Source organism: Pipistrellus hanaki (genome assembly GCF_964339955.1).
Source record: "Pipistrellus hanaki genome assembly, chromosome: 1".
NCBI classification, from domain to species: Eukaryota; Metazoa; Chordata; class Mammalia; order Chiroptera; family Vespertilionidae; genus Pipistrellus; species Pipistrellus hanaki.
In genome coordinates this window covers 127,031,447-127,044,885 of record NC_140503.1, presented here as the reverse complement: position 1 = coordinate 127,044,885, position 13,439 = coordinate 127,031,447, and the positions used below count along the sequence as shown (strand labels likewise).

At 44.7% G+C, this 13,439-nt stretch overlaps 1 protein-coding gene across 4 annotated transcripts in view; it reads left to right on the top strand.

Moving 5' to 3' along the window:
• FRMD4A (FERM domain containing 4A) overlaps window positions 1-13,439 on the top strand; it is a 328,386-nt gene that overhangs the window by 228,133 nt on the left and 86,814 nt on the right. For all 4 annotated transcript variants that reach the window (XM_084868155.1, XM_084868156.1, XM_084868158.1 and 1 more), the window contains exons 9-11: window positions 685-750; window positions 1,044-1,101; window positions 5,030-5,116. In XM_084868155.1, the coding sequence (XP_084724281.1) occupies window positions 685-750; window positions 1,044-1,101; window positions 5,030-5,116 (211 nt within the window). The remainder of the gene's footprint in view (window positions 1-684; window positions 751-1,043; window positions 1,102-5,029; window positions 5,117-13,439) is intronic.

Below are 13,439 nucleotides of genomic sequence, written 5' to 3'. Positions count from 1 at the left end.
AAATGTTTGGCTAGCCATTACCACCCAAGACAAGAGCTGATCTCTTCTTGTTTGGAAATTAAGAGTTCAGAAGACAAAAAGGAAGTTCCTTCTGAGCCTTTCATCACGGCCTCATGCTTTGTGTTAACTAGGCCCTAATTCCAAAACTTCCCCCCTCCACTTTGACATCTGATGCAGGGGGGGTAGGTGTGGATGTTCTGGTGAGGTTCTGGTGTTCTGCCCTCCCCTGAGAGGCCCTGGGTAGACAGAATTCGGAAGTGAGGAGGCCTCAGGGAGTTCAGCCAGTGGATCTACTCTGATGTCCAGCCAGTCAATCCTCTTCCAGTCCCCTGTCCCCTGTCTCCTGCCCTTTCCAACTGAGATGCTTGTTCTCCACTTCTTGCTCTTCTCTTATGGAATCAGAGAGAAGGAACTTGCAAGGAACTGACCCCAAATTCTGAGCTCTTATCTTAATTCTGTGACGATAAGTCCAAGATAAAGACAGTGAGAATCCTCTGAGGAGGAAATGGACTTTTTAAATCAGTTTGGAAATGCCACTTTAGGACAAATCCTTTTTCCAGGAGCTGTTGGCTCCTTGGAGCTTCTCAGGAGCTTCTTAGGCCGAGAAGAAGCATCTCCATTAGGCAGGTGCTCAGCTATTGACTCAGTGAGTGTGGTAACAGAACCCTTTTCTTATACTTTCAGTGAGGACCGAGTGATTGAGCACTACAAGAAACTGAATGGCCAGACCAGAGGTCAAGCAATTGTGAAGTAAGTGCTCCCCAGTGCTCCTGAGATTGTGTATGTCAGGGTGTTCAGTTCTTCTCAGAAATCCATATCTCCGGGGCCAGGGGGTGGGGGTGGGGGGGTAATTCAAGTTAATTTCCAAGTAAATAATCACTCCAAGAACTTTTCTCTCTCTCTCTCTCTCTCTCTCTCTCTCTCTCTCTCTCTCTCTCTCACACACACACACACACATACACACACACACACACACACACACACACGTACATGATAGCAGTTCTGCCAAATAACCACCCTGTGTGTGTGTTTTGTCTTCCCAGCTACATGAGTATCGTGGAGTCTCTCCCAACCTATGGGGTTCACTATTATGCAGTGAAGGTAAGTGAATTCATTTGCTGATGGTTGTTAAGCCTGTCCTAACTTTTTTTTTTTTTAATTCTCATTTTAAAATATTTCTTGAAGATTTTGGGGGGTCATGGGGGTTGGGGAGGACTTAGTCAGGAATATTGCATCTTCAGAAGGATTAGAGCAACTTTTCCCCAGGGTAATAGGACTGGTTTCAGTTACTCTCCAACACTCAGCTTGGTTTTTGAAAAGTGGGTATGACAGGTCCCTACCTCCTTTCATTCTCAGAAGGACCCTGAAAAATCAAGGCCTCAGAGCCTCTAAGTAGGAAGATTCCATCTAAATACATGGAACTGCAGAGAACAGAAACATTAAGCAGAATCAAAGTGTTTTTCTTGGTGGTCAAACGCCATACAGACAACTTGAGAGGTGGACTGGGGTTGTTGGCTGACAAATGGAATGAAGGATAATACTGTGATCGAAAGTTGGACCCCATTGTAAATTCTCTTTAACTTTATTCATAATATCCCATATTGGGACCTCTTCTTTGAAATAATAGATAATGGGCTACCCATGTGTTCTATGATGAGAAAAAAGAGCAGAAAACACTTCTGAATTCAAGATACTTTCACCAGGCAACCTGAGATTCTCTTGCTCTTCTACCAGTTTCTTTTTTATTGTTTCTGCCTTACTGTATTTTTAATTTATGTAGAGTAGAACATTTACCATGTTTTACTCATCTTTGTGTCACCTGTGCAGCTTGCACACTTTGCATGTCTTTGATATGCGTTTAATTACCTATATCGTCCAGTAAACTGCAGGCATTGGATGGCAAACACTGTGTTGTATTTGGTTATATTGTCTTGGAACCCAGTGTAGTGCCTGGCACATAGATTTACTGAGTGTTTATTGAAAGCTGAATTGAGTAGTTGGATGTGTACATTTTCATCATGGGAACAGATGTTGGAACACTCTTTGTGGAGCCCAGTTCTGAGACATATGCAGGGACTCTAATCCCACCCAGTAGCCCAGCTCAGGGTCTCTTAAAGCCTGCAAGGGTTAAGTTCTTCCTGATGTCCTACCATATTTCTTCCTACCAATGGAAGCTCCTTTTTTTTTTTTTTTTTTTTTTTTTTTAATTCTCACCTGAGGGTGTGCTTCCATGGATTTCTAGGAAGAAGAAAGGGGTGGGAGGAGGGGAGAGAAACATTGACCAATTGCCTCCCACACCCTTCCAACTGGGGATTGAACCCACAATCTAGGTTGTGCTTCCACCAGGATTTGAACCTGTGACCTTCTGGTGTATAGGGCAATGCTTCAACCAACTCAGTTCCCCAGCCAGAGCCCAATGTAAGCTCTTAATCCCTCTTCATCTCATTCACAGAACTCATAGAACCATCACAACCATCCCTGCCCTTCTCAAGCCTAAACTGTAGCGTGTCATGAGGAAAGTGGTGTAACATTTTGAGCTGTCTCTAATCCCAAAAGAAAGGTGAATTCTCTATGGGGAGATTACCTCATGTAAGGCCCTGGAATGTGGCCATTGAAGTCAGTGGCAGTCAATTGGGTTTTATATAAAAAGTGACTCAAAATCCACTGTGCTGGCTGAGCCCATTTCCACTTTGTTACCATAAAGGAAACATAAGGATCCAGCAATAGTTCCTGACATACAGGAGGCATTTCACAGAAATACTGACGTTCTCTGTAGTGGAAATAGTCTTTGGGGATAGGTAGCCAGGGGGCTGCTTTTAAGAATGGGAACCAGGAACTCAGGAATTCCTGGACCACATTCTCTTTTTGTTCTTGGTTTGATCTCATCTCCATCACTTATAATTAAAATAGAGATTAAGACATTTGTTTCTCTAACTACCCCCACAAAAATCTTCTAGATATTGAAAGACTATAGAGACGTACTGTTAATGAAGATGGATTGAAACTGGTAGATTGGAAGTCTTTGAGATAAGGCTTCACCTAGTCTTTTACTTGCTTACACCCATCCATGTTCCATTTCTTCGTCAGCCCTAGAGTGTGACCAAAAGGTGGCCTCTAACAGCTATGATTTCTGCCTTCCAATAAAACTTCAGAAATGTGCTCGCTCCTTTGCAGTGTTAAAAACCAGAAGGAGGCCATGTGACTTTCACAGTGCCAAATGCACCTGTGGGTTTGGATTTTGGAATCTCTAGGCGTAAGCAAATGCTCTCCTGCTTTCTTGGAAAACGAACACAGGAATCCAACAAGCCTAAACCACTGTAGCAAGACTCCCTGTTTGCTGGCCTTGTGATTTTGCAGATGCCATATTCCATGGTGTGATGACAACACTTCCCTAGTCAACCTAGCATTGCCCTGCAACGTTTCAAAAAATTCAAAATATATTTATTTTGCCCTTTATCTTTGTGCTCACCTTGTATTCGCGTCACAAATATTTGGTATTTGAGAACCATGGAGCCAATTTTGAGTTTCAAGACATTTACAAAGGGGTGTATTAGGTGACTCATCAACATGGCGAAAGGCAGCTTGATAGGCCCCCTGTCAGCTTCCAGCATTTGGGAGCTTGAATTAACAGCTCAGTCATCCTACTTGAATATACAATTACAGCTTACAGTCTGGTGCCAAGAGGCCTCTGTTAAAGGAATAAACAGAGGGAATTGGTGTTTCTAATTCAGTCCTCAGAATGTCTAGGCTCCAGTTTTGCTGCTTTGCCCAACAGCATGAGTCACACAACCCTGCAGGCACACTGCTGTTCTCTTAGGCTGAGCGGGGCTGCATGGAGAGCACCTGCTCACTCCACCCTTCCCCTCCTGGGGGTAGGGGAGTGGACTAGTAGAGCAGGACTGACCCTTCGCTTTAGTTTATTTGTCTTTAAAGTTAGAGGAGTCTTAAACACAAGTTACTAAGTGAAAGAACCTCATGTAAAAAGCTACTGTATGGCCTGGCCAGTGTGGTTCAGCAGTTGAGCATCAACACAGGAAACAAGAGGTTGTCAGAGTGATTCCCGTTAGGGCACATGCCCAGTTGTGAGGTCCATCCCCAGTGGGGGCTGTCCAGGAGGCAGCCGGTTGATGATGTTTCTCTCTCATCAACGCTCTTATCTCTCTATCCCTCTCCCTTCTTCTCTCTAAAAATCAATAAAAACATTTTTTTTTAAAAGCCACTGTATGATTCCAACTCTATGACATTCTAGGAAAGGCAAAACTGGTTGTCAGGAGCTGGGAGGGAGTGGAGGAGTGACGAACAGTGGAGCACAGATGATTTTTAGGACACTGAAATACTCTGTGATATTATAATGGTGGATACATGTTGGTATGCATTTGTCCAAACCCATGGAATGTACAGCACTTAGAACCCTAATGTAGTGGACTTGGGGTGACGTGGAGTGTCATGTAAGAAATGCAGCACTCTGGAGGGATGTTGATAGTGGGGGAGACTGTGCATGTGTGGCGGCAAGAGGTGGACTAGAAATCTCTGTACCTTCCTTTCAATTTTACTGTCACCCTAAAACTGCTCTAAAATTTTAATAAATTATTTCTTGAGGAGTGGTTATCCCTGTCCCCATGGTCCTTTCTAGCTCTGAGCTGATGACACTTTCTCTGCTCAGAAGGCTGTTTTATTAGAATGCTCAGCATCTCGGACTTTCCCTTGTGGTGCCCAGGACTGAAAGCATAACATCTCAGGAGAACAAAGAATAAGGCATCTGCTACTTACTCATAAAGGGGGAAGAACCATGGCTATGCTGCTGGCTAGGAACTGAGCTGGGTCTCCAGCCAGAGCACTTTCTAGGACACCTGTTCTATCCCTGAGCATCATTTGATGACTGGGCACATTTGCTAAGGTAAAGTGTGGAGAGATGGGCTCCGTTCACTTCAAGGAGATTACTCTTCCTTGTCTTGAGATGAACCAGGAGGTCTCCTGTTTGTGTTATCTTCTCTGGCCCATACTTACACATATTCTGTTGGTGTCCCAGGACAAACAGGGGATCCCGTGGTGGCTGGGACTGAGCTACAAAGGAATCTTCCAGTATGACTACCACGACAAAGTGAAGCCACGGAAGGTACGTGCTCGCTCTTGTGAGACAGACAGGAACAGCGGAGAAGTGAGTAAAGTATGTTATGCCCGCAGCCTGAGGGCCTCTGGGCTCACCACACCCTTGCTACTGTGAGTGTGTGCAAATTGCCACACAGAAATGCAGCCTGAGCTCCCTGGGTAAATGTTGTTTTTGTTTTTTGTTTTTGTTTTTGTTTTTGTTTTCCTGTCAATAATGAAAGTAAGCAGTTATAATTATTTAAGGTGAGACTGGCTCAGCTCTCCCTGAGGAAATGGGTGAAAGCACTCTGAGGGATTGTCCTATTCCTTAATTTCTGGGGGTGCTTTGCCTTTGGAAAAGGGGGGGCAAGGTCATTCTTGAATCCTGAAACTAATCTGCATTTTCCAAAAGCAGTGTGTGTGTGTGTGTGTGTGTGTGTGTGTGTGTGTGTGTGTGTGTGGTTAAGGGAGCTAAAAGAAAAGATTGTGAGTCCCAAAGAGATGAAAAATAAAGAGGCATGAGAGGCAATTCTGCAAATCCGGTACATATTTTATGGCGTGTCACAAGTGAACAGAAATCTGGGGGAAATCAGGTCATTTGCCAAAAAGAAAGGAAAGCAGAGAGGGATCTGCAAAGTCATTGTAAACACAGAACAGAATGTTTGAAGGGGGCACAGTGCTTGAGTTTTCTCTGTTTTCATTGACACACATTTTTCAGACCAGAACAAATTGAAAAATTATAAGGGAAAAATATCTCTGAGGCAAGAGCTGTCATTCAGATCCTCTGGCAGAAGATCATGGAAAGAGGCCGGTGTATAGTTTAAATCCTGAAATACATATTAAAAGTCTCAAAACCACACTTGCTGTAGGAGAGAGAAAGCAATATTGATCCATTATGTCATTCCAGATTGCTCTCCAGACTTTGTTAGTCACGCCCAGGATTGAAATGCACAGCTGAGCATATCTCACCTATCCTGTTACATCCACTCTCAGCCAGCTCTTTATCATTCATGGGGGAAATGGTCTGTGTTGGGGAGGATTTTCACTCAATTCATCAAACGTCAGTTAAGTTCTAAGAAAAGATCCTGAGCAAATGATGGGAAGGAATTCTGTCTTAGGAACAATTCAGTAAGCACCTGGTTATTCAGAGCATATTATTTTGTAGCTATCTCTCAAAACTCTCTAGTTTGCACTTGGATCCGTAAAACAGGAATTGGAGTCAAACCAGTATGGCTCAGTGGATAGAGCGTCGGCCTGAGGACTGAAAGGTCCAGGTTTGATTCCGGTCAAGGGCATGTACATTGGTTGCGGGCACATCCTCAGTAGGGAGTGTGCAGGAGGCAGCTGATCCATGACTCTCTCTCATCAATGTTTCTAGCTCTCTATCCCTCTCCCTTCCTCTCTGTAAAAAAAAAAATCAATAAAATATATTTAAAAAAACAAAGAAAAACAAACAAACAGGAATTGGACCCTATGTTCTTATTTTCTCTCTCTTTTCCTTGGTCACACTGTCTCTTTCTTCCTGCTCCCCTCTGCCCCTTTCCCATGTAAGTGCCTGTGCTTTTTCTCCTCAACTTTTCTCTTCACCTCCTCCTTCTTTTCATACTGACAGTCCTCTCTTTTCAACCTGCATGGTGGTTTTTCTGTTTGCAAGAACCAAGAATAAATGCTCACAGATCCTTTACTAAAATGCTGGTTACACTTTATCCAGCTCTTCATTGCCCACATTGGTTGAAGGTCAAGGCCAATGTGGACACTTCAGTTCCATAGCCGAGTTCATGAAAATCCAGCAGTAGAATACTCTCTCTCTCTCTCTCAGCATTTTGAAAGACATGTTAACAACTACCCATGTTTTCAGTTTAAGTTATTAATATGTTTAAGTTTGCTTTGTTTCTCTAATTGAGGTACTAATGAAGACTGAAGATGTAACAAGATAACACGTGATGTGTGTAAAAAGCAGGGTATGACACATTCCAAGGCCTCAATAAATTATAACTGATAAATTAAATGGCTCTTAACACTCTAAAATAGTTTTCAAGATAAGAAGTAGGAAGTCAGAGGTATGAATAATCAGCCATTGAGTAAGAGCATTTACTCTCATTTGTGGGGAGGTAAGGTATGTATGGGAGGGAGGGGGGCAAAAAAAATCAATAAAATATATATTAACAAAATAATAAATAAACAAAATAAAAAGATTAAAAGAATGAAAAAAAAAGAATGAATGTACAATCTGACTGTGAAATTAAGAGCAGGCCTTTGAAAGCCCGTAAGAGGAAGAAACGTCTAGGTTTCATTAGCCCAAGGCATACCTGCCTCTGCTGAGACCTGAGATGAGACTTCAATACCAAACTAGACACTAAATCAGAGCCAAGTTAAGAAGTCACAGCTGCAAGAAGAACCATGCCGGTGCTTGTTCTTCTTACATCAGCATCTTCACCATCACAACAAGGCCATGTAAGGCACCTGTGGGTCCCTGAAGCAGTGTGCATGCCCTGGCTCCAGACCTGTAACTATAAAGAGAGGCCTGTGGTGGTAACGACTATCTATGCAGATTCGCATATAAGGTGCCCAAGGGCTACCTTCAGTGCTTCAGGCCAGTGATGTTTAACCTCGGCTGAAAATCAGAAATCACGTGAAACCTTTTGAATGTATAGATGCCTCCGTCTCCCCCAGTCCCACTTGCCCCCTCTCTGACCCGGCCACTGAATGTTCAGAAAGTCTCTCTGATGGGGAGCTGGCGTGGAGCACCACCACCCAGCGTCTGTGCTTCCTTTCCAGACTCAACCTCCAGAGGGTCAGCCGGGCTCCGCAGGGTGTGCGGCATAGGAGAGCTGGGACGCTCCAGCCAGCCTCTGTGAAGGATGGCCCTCCAGGCGGTGCCACTCCTCTTCCTCAGGCCAGGCCCCCAGCAAAATGCTCAAGAATCCTGGAGTGGCCCCCAGCTCTGTGCACCTGGAGGTCCTTCTGCGGCTGAGGTCCTGCCTTACACTTTGACCCATTTCCTGGGGTTGTCACATGGTGCCACAACCAAGAGCCAGCAATTCAAAGAGAGACGTGGCAGAGGTGGGCCTGCTCCCCGTCCCCTGAGGAACTTGAGGCACCTCTGGTGCCCCTGGCATGCACAGCTCTAGTAGCATCAGGAAGCCGTTAGCACGCCAGGCAGCTGAGCAGCTTCCTGTGCGAGTTCACTCAAGTGGTTCCAGATGGCCCACCAAAAACAAATTTTAAGAATGGGTGGCTAATGGCTGCCAAGAAATGGGCAGGGCAGTAGCTGGTTCCAGGTTCTCTGATTGGGATATAGTTTGCCATTCTGGCCACAGATGCTACCCTAAACTGCTTAATCCTCATTTTGAAGCCCATGGTAGCTATGGGAGAGGTGGAGTCAAATATAGAGTGTCTCACAGGTGGAATGGAGAGAACATTTTCATCCCCTCTCAATCACACAACCTATATGCTACCCGGGCCTTCTAAACAAATGGGTACCCAACCTTGCAGAAGTAGAGCCAGCATGCAAGCTGCTGATGTTTGTTAGAATAAAAATAGCCTCTCTGCCATCGGGGCACACTTCGGGAGCAGCCAGACAAGGAGGAACACCCAAATAAGGTGACTTGGCTTCTGTGTACATTTGGTCCTTCAAGGTCAACTTCAGAAGTTTAGAAGTACATATGCAGAAGAATAGCCCTGCAAAAGCTAATCAGTAAATAGGACTTTAAGGAAATTATAATATATTTACTTGCTTCAGAATACTAGCCCTTGCTTGCAAGTAGGAGTTCTTTAAAAAGTTTAGGCACTGCCTAAACCATTTTGGCTCAATGGATAGAGTGTCGGCCTATGGACTGAAAGGTCCCAGGTTCGATTCTGCTCAAGGGCATATACTTTGGTTGCGGGCACATCCCCAATAGGGGGTGTGCTAGAGGTCGATGTTTCTCTCTCATCGATATTTCTAACTCTCTATCCCTCTCTCTTCCTCTCTGTAAAAAATCAATAAAATATATTAAAAAATAAAAAATAAATAAAAAAATAAAATAAAAAGTTCAGGCAGAACCTCAAACAGTATTTGAGGACAGGTTGCAGAATTTCTTACAAGCTATTCAATATCGTCCCATCTGTCACTAAATCCTTTTTCTCTTCATTATCCTGTCTCTATGCTCCTGTGCTTACTGAAATGCTATAAGACTTTGGAACTTCCTTTAGCTTATCTCAGCTCACCTCTGTTCTTTCCCATAGCTATGGTTTGCTGGTTTTTATGCACAGTTGTTGAGTGTGGTATTAGAATTCGGGAATGGCAGGATCTACATGTCCAAATGCTTGGGTGAGCAGTGGTGAGAGGTAGAAGGAAGGTCACAGTGGTCGAACAGAAACATCTCACAGCTGCGTAGATGATTTTACCCTATTTTCTCCTAGCTGCCAATTTCCATTTCAACATGTGCATGTGTGTAGAATTGGAATGCTGGGTAATAAGGGTGTCCTTTATTTCACATGTTACAGTATTCTTGGCTTCAGGGAATAATGAAAGTGTCACTAGAAGTGTTTGCATTTACAGCCAAGCAAAAGAGACCCAAGCCAGAAAGAAAGAAAAATGGAAGGGAAGGGGAGGGAAGGCAAGGCAAGGGAAAGGAAGGGGAGGGAAGGGAAATGCCAGGTGTGCAGAGTGGCCACAGTGACGTGCCTTGAATTGGTGCCCATCGCTTTTAGGCAGTGATGCCTGTGCAAGCAGGACTTTTCCCTTTTTCTTCCTTAAGAGCATTTGAATGAAAAGTTTGTGATGTGTGTTGAAGAGCATTGTTTATTAATTCTTACAGAACCGGGGTCACATGGGGCAGAGATAAGTAAAGTGGACCTGCATTCCTTAGGTCAGAGCCCTAAAAAACTTTGAAAGCTCTCATCTTTAGGCTGATCTTACCCTTCTTAGCACCACCAAGACCAAAGGTTTTGGGAGGTTAACCTCTTCCACATTTAAGACTCAACTCCCCACCAGTTCCAAACTGAGCTGCTTCTTGTCATGTCCTTGTAGTTGGCACTTTTCCAACAGACCAGCCATCGAATCCTCAGAAACCATTATAAATTATGACAGAAATGCTTTTTGAACGGGGTGCCAAGAGAGTTAGAATAAAGGCCTCTCCTGCAGGCTGTGTCTGAGGATATTAACATTGAAGAAAAAAAATACATGTGACTCCACAAAACCTCCTAGAAGGGACATTCAGTATCTGTAAGCATCACTTACGGTGCAGCCACTCACCAGCCCATATTTAATGAGCTGTTTCCACTGCAGAGGAATGGCAGCGCTGGTCCTTGTTGCATTCAGCAGACAGCATTTACTTATTTATTTGATGTGCAATTAGGGGCGCTTTTATGTACACTTAGATGCACAATTAGGAGCACTGTGGAGTCCCTCTGAGGCATTAGGAGAAGGAATGAGACTAAATGGTCTGCTAACATGCCCAAGAAGCCTGTGTGGCTTCCTCTGGTCCCTAAGAGTATTTAGGATGCAGGAGTAGTAACTCAGGGAATTGATGCATTACTGTCACCCCCAGGTTAGTAAAGATTTTTGAACTGAGATGATGAGACAGGAAGAGAAAACAATATTTACAGGAAATATTCCATTAACTGTCAATTGACTCCCAGCAGAGTTCGCCTGCTAAATTATTCAGCATACTAAGCACTCCATTAAGTGCACTGCTGACTTAGTTTTCAGCTTCTGTTTGGATGCACTTGGCTTATTTTGGGGTTGCTGAGTCCTCCACCTTGGCTGGCCCTGGGTGGGTGCCTTCCTCATGGTATTATCTGTAACCTCCTTGGAAAGCACATACTATGAACTCCAGAGAGGAAAAACTCCACTTAATGCCTTTAGCATTTTTAGCATTTAGCTGCCATTGCTCTTTCTCAGGGTTGGATCAAAGGGCCTCACTGGTTGTTCCCTATCAGTCCTTCAGATCTCATTCTGCTGGGGGACCTGGAAGGGTTCAGTGCCTGTGAGTGGCAGGTCCTGGCCATGGGTCACCTAGGAGGTACTGCCTCACAGCTAAGATCAGCCTGCCAAAGGAATAATGGGGTGAGGGTGGGGGACATAGTCTTTCATCTAAAATAACTCTCCCTGCCGAAGCCGGTTTGGCTCAGTGGTGGAGCGTCGGTCTGCGGACTGAAGGGTCCCAGGTTCGATTCCGGTCAAGGGCATGTATATTGGTTGCGGGCACATCCCCGGTGGGGGGTGTACAAGAGGCAGCTGGTCGATGGTTCTCTCTCATCGACGTTTCTAGCTCTCTATCCCTCTCTCTTTCTCTCTGTAAAAAAATCAATAAAATATATTAAAAAAAAATAAAATAAAATAACTCTCCCATAAAGAACGAAAAAAAGCAATCGTATTCTAAGAAAATTGACATGCCCTTCCGAAAGCATCAATAATTGACATGCTCTTCTCCAATAATAGGCATAGCTGAATTAATTCTCTCTTTCTGAACTAGGACCCCCCACCTCCCTTCTGTGCAAGAATTGCAGTCACCTAACAGCACTGAGCTGAAGCTAAGCTTTAGAACTTCAGTAGAGGGTGTTAATAAGAAACCCTCTCCAGTAAAATGGTCTCATATGAGAATGACCAGGTGCTTGTCGTGTGCCAGGTCCTGCTTTGGGCTTGATCCCCAACAGGGGTGTGCAGGAGGCAGCCCATGGATGAAGTTTCTCTCTCATTGATGTTTCTATCTCTCTAAACCCCCCCCCTTCCTCTCTCTCTAAAAATCAATAAAAACATATTTGAAAAAAAAAAAAAAAGGTTCTTCTGAGAATATAGCATGCCAGGCTCCCTGGGAAGCAGAGGCTGAGCTGGATTCGCACCCAAGAAGCTCATTGGGCAGTGCTCTGAACCTAACACCAGTGAGGAGAGGGAAGGAAGCAGGACTCCACAGAGAGAGAAGCTGAGCTGTAATGAAATCTTGGATGAGACCGAGTTTGGAATGACCCTCAGAGCCACTGTTGTGAGGCTGGGAACCAAGCCCTGGAGGTGATGCAGATACAGGCCATAGAGTGTGAGGACCACTCTCTAGGGACAGGAGACTGGGAACTTCCTCTGTGATTTTACTCTGTTGTTTAACTGTTGGAAGATATTTTAGTCTGTGCTAAAACATCAGATCCTTCCCTAGAGCAGTTACACCTCCATATCCACTCAAAGGCCCAAAATAAATCTCAGCGTCTCAACCTACGAGGAATTCTGATGCTATTAACTCACTTCCTGTGTATGCAAAACGTTGTGGTAAACAACATATTTAACCTCTCTTGTGCCTCTCTTTTTATGTCTGTGAAATGGAGGCTCTAAGACACAGGAAACAGTCTAATTTTCTTCCTCTTGAACACGTTTACATTCCAAAGAGTTTCCTGTTCCCAAGATTAAAGTGCTGTTGCCCTTGACAGAGCAAATACCATTACAGTCTCTTTTACACTGAACGGAGAGGTGAATCGCCGAGAAGAGCAAACAACCTCTCTTTGTTAAGAAGATTAATTTTTTTCCCCTGGTGATTGGACCTGGGAACCGAGGGTCCCTCAGTTCCCACAGGCTCCTGTGGAGGCATTTCTCAGCTGATGCTGCGTAAGCCACACTTCCAAGGGCACCAGCATGCATTGTTCTTGTATTCCTGTGGAAGCTGCCCCCACAGGGGCCATGCTGGTGTCAGACTGTCACGCTGCAGGTTCTGGCATAGCCCTTTGGGTGCCACGTCCCTGCCCCCACCTCAGGCTCCTATTCATCGCAGTGGCAAGATACCTGCCCTGGCAGTCGGGAGAGCTCAGTTCTAGCTCCACTTCTGCAAAGCGTGATCCCGGGCCATGTTCCCATCAGCGAGGTGGGTGAGAAAGAGGACCAGGAGTCGAGGCCGAGAGGATTTGGAGAAGAGAAACCAGTCAGAGGAATGCAGTGAGGGCCAAGCTCGTTGTCCAGCAGGAAGGACTAAAGAATAAAAGAAAGAATAAAATCAGCACGTTCCCAGAAGAAAGTGGTAGCGAGAAAAAACCGCCACTTTCCAAGTAGGTCTATCTTTGTTCTCCAGTTCATCCAAAGCCCGAGCTAGATTTGACTCGATGACCAAAAGTCAGGTAGGCTCCATGTTCAGTGCATCTGACGCAGCTCGATGAGTAAGCAGGGGTCAGGCAGCAGCCTTAGCGGTCCCCAACATCGGCAGCTGCTGGTTAGGTACTCCAGGAGGCCCGAATTTACTTTCTCACTACCTTTGCAGAAGGCATTCGCCCCCTTTCCCTTAATTTCTATCTTCCTGAACGCTTTATACCCCCTTTGAGGGGGAGGGGTTTGAGAGTCATCTAAACCATAAGGTTTAAAATGTTTAAAATACACATAATACAAAACTTAC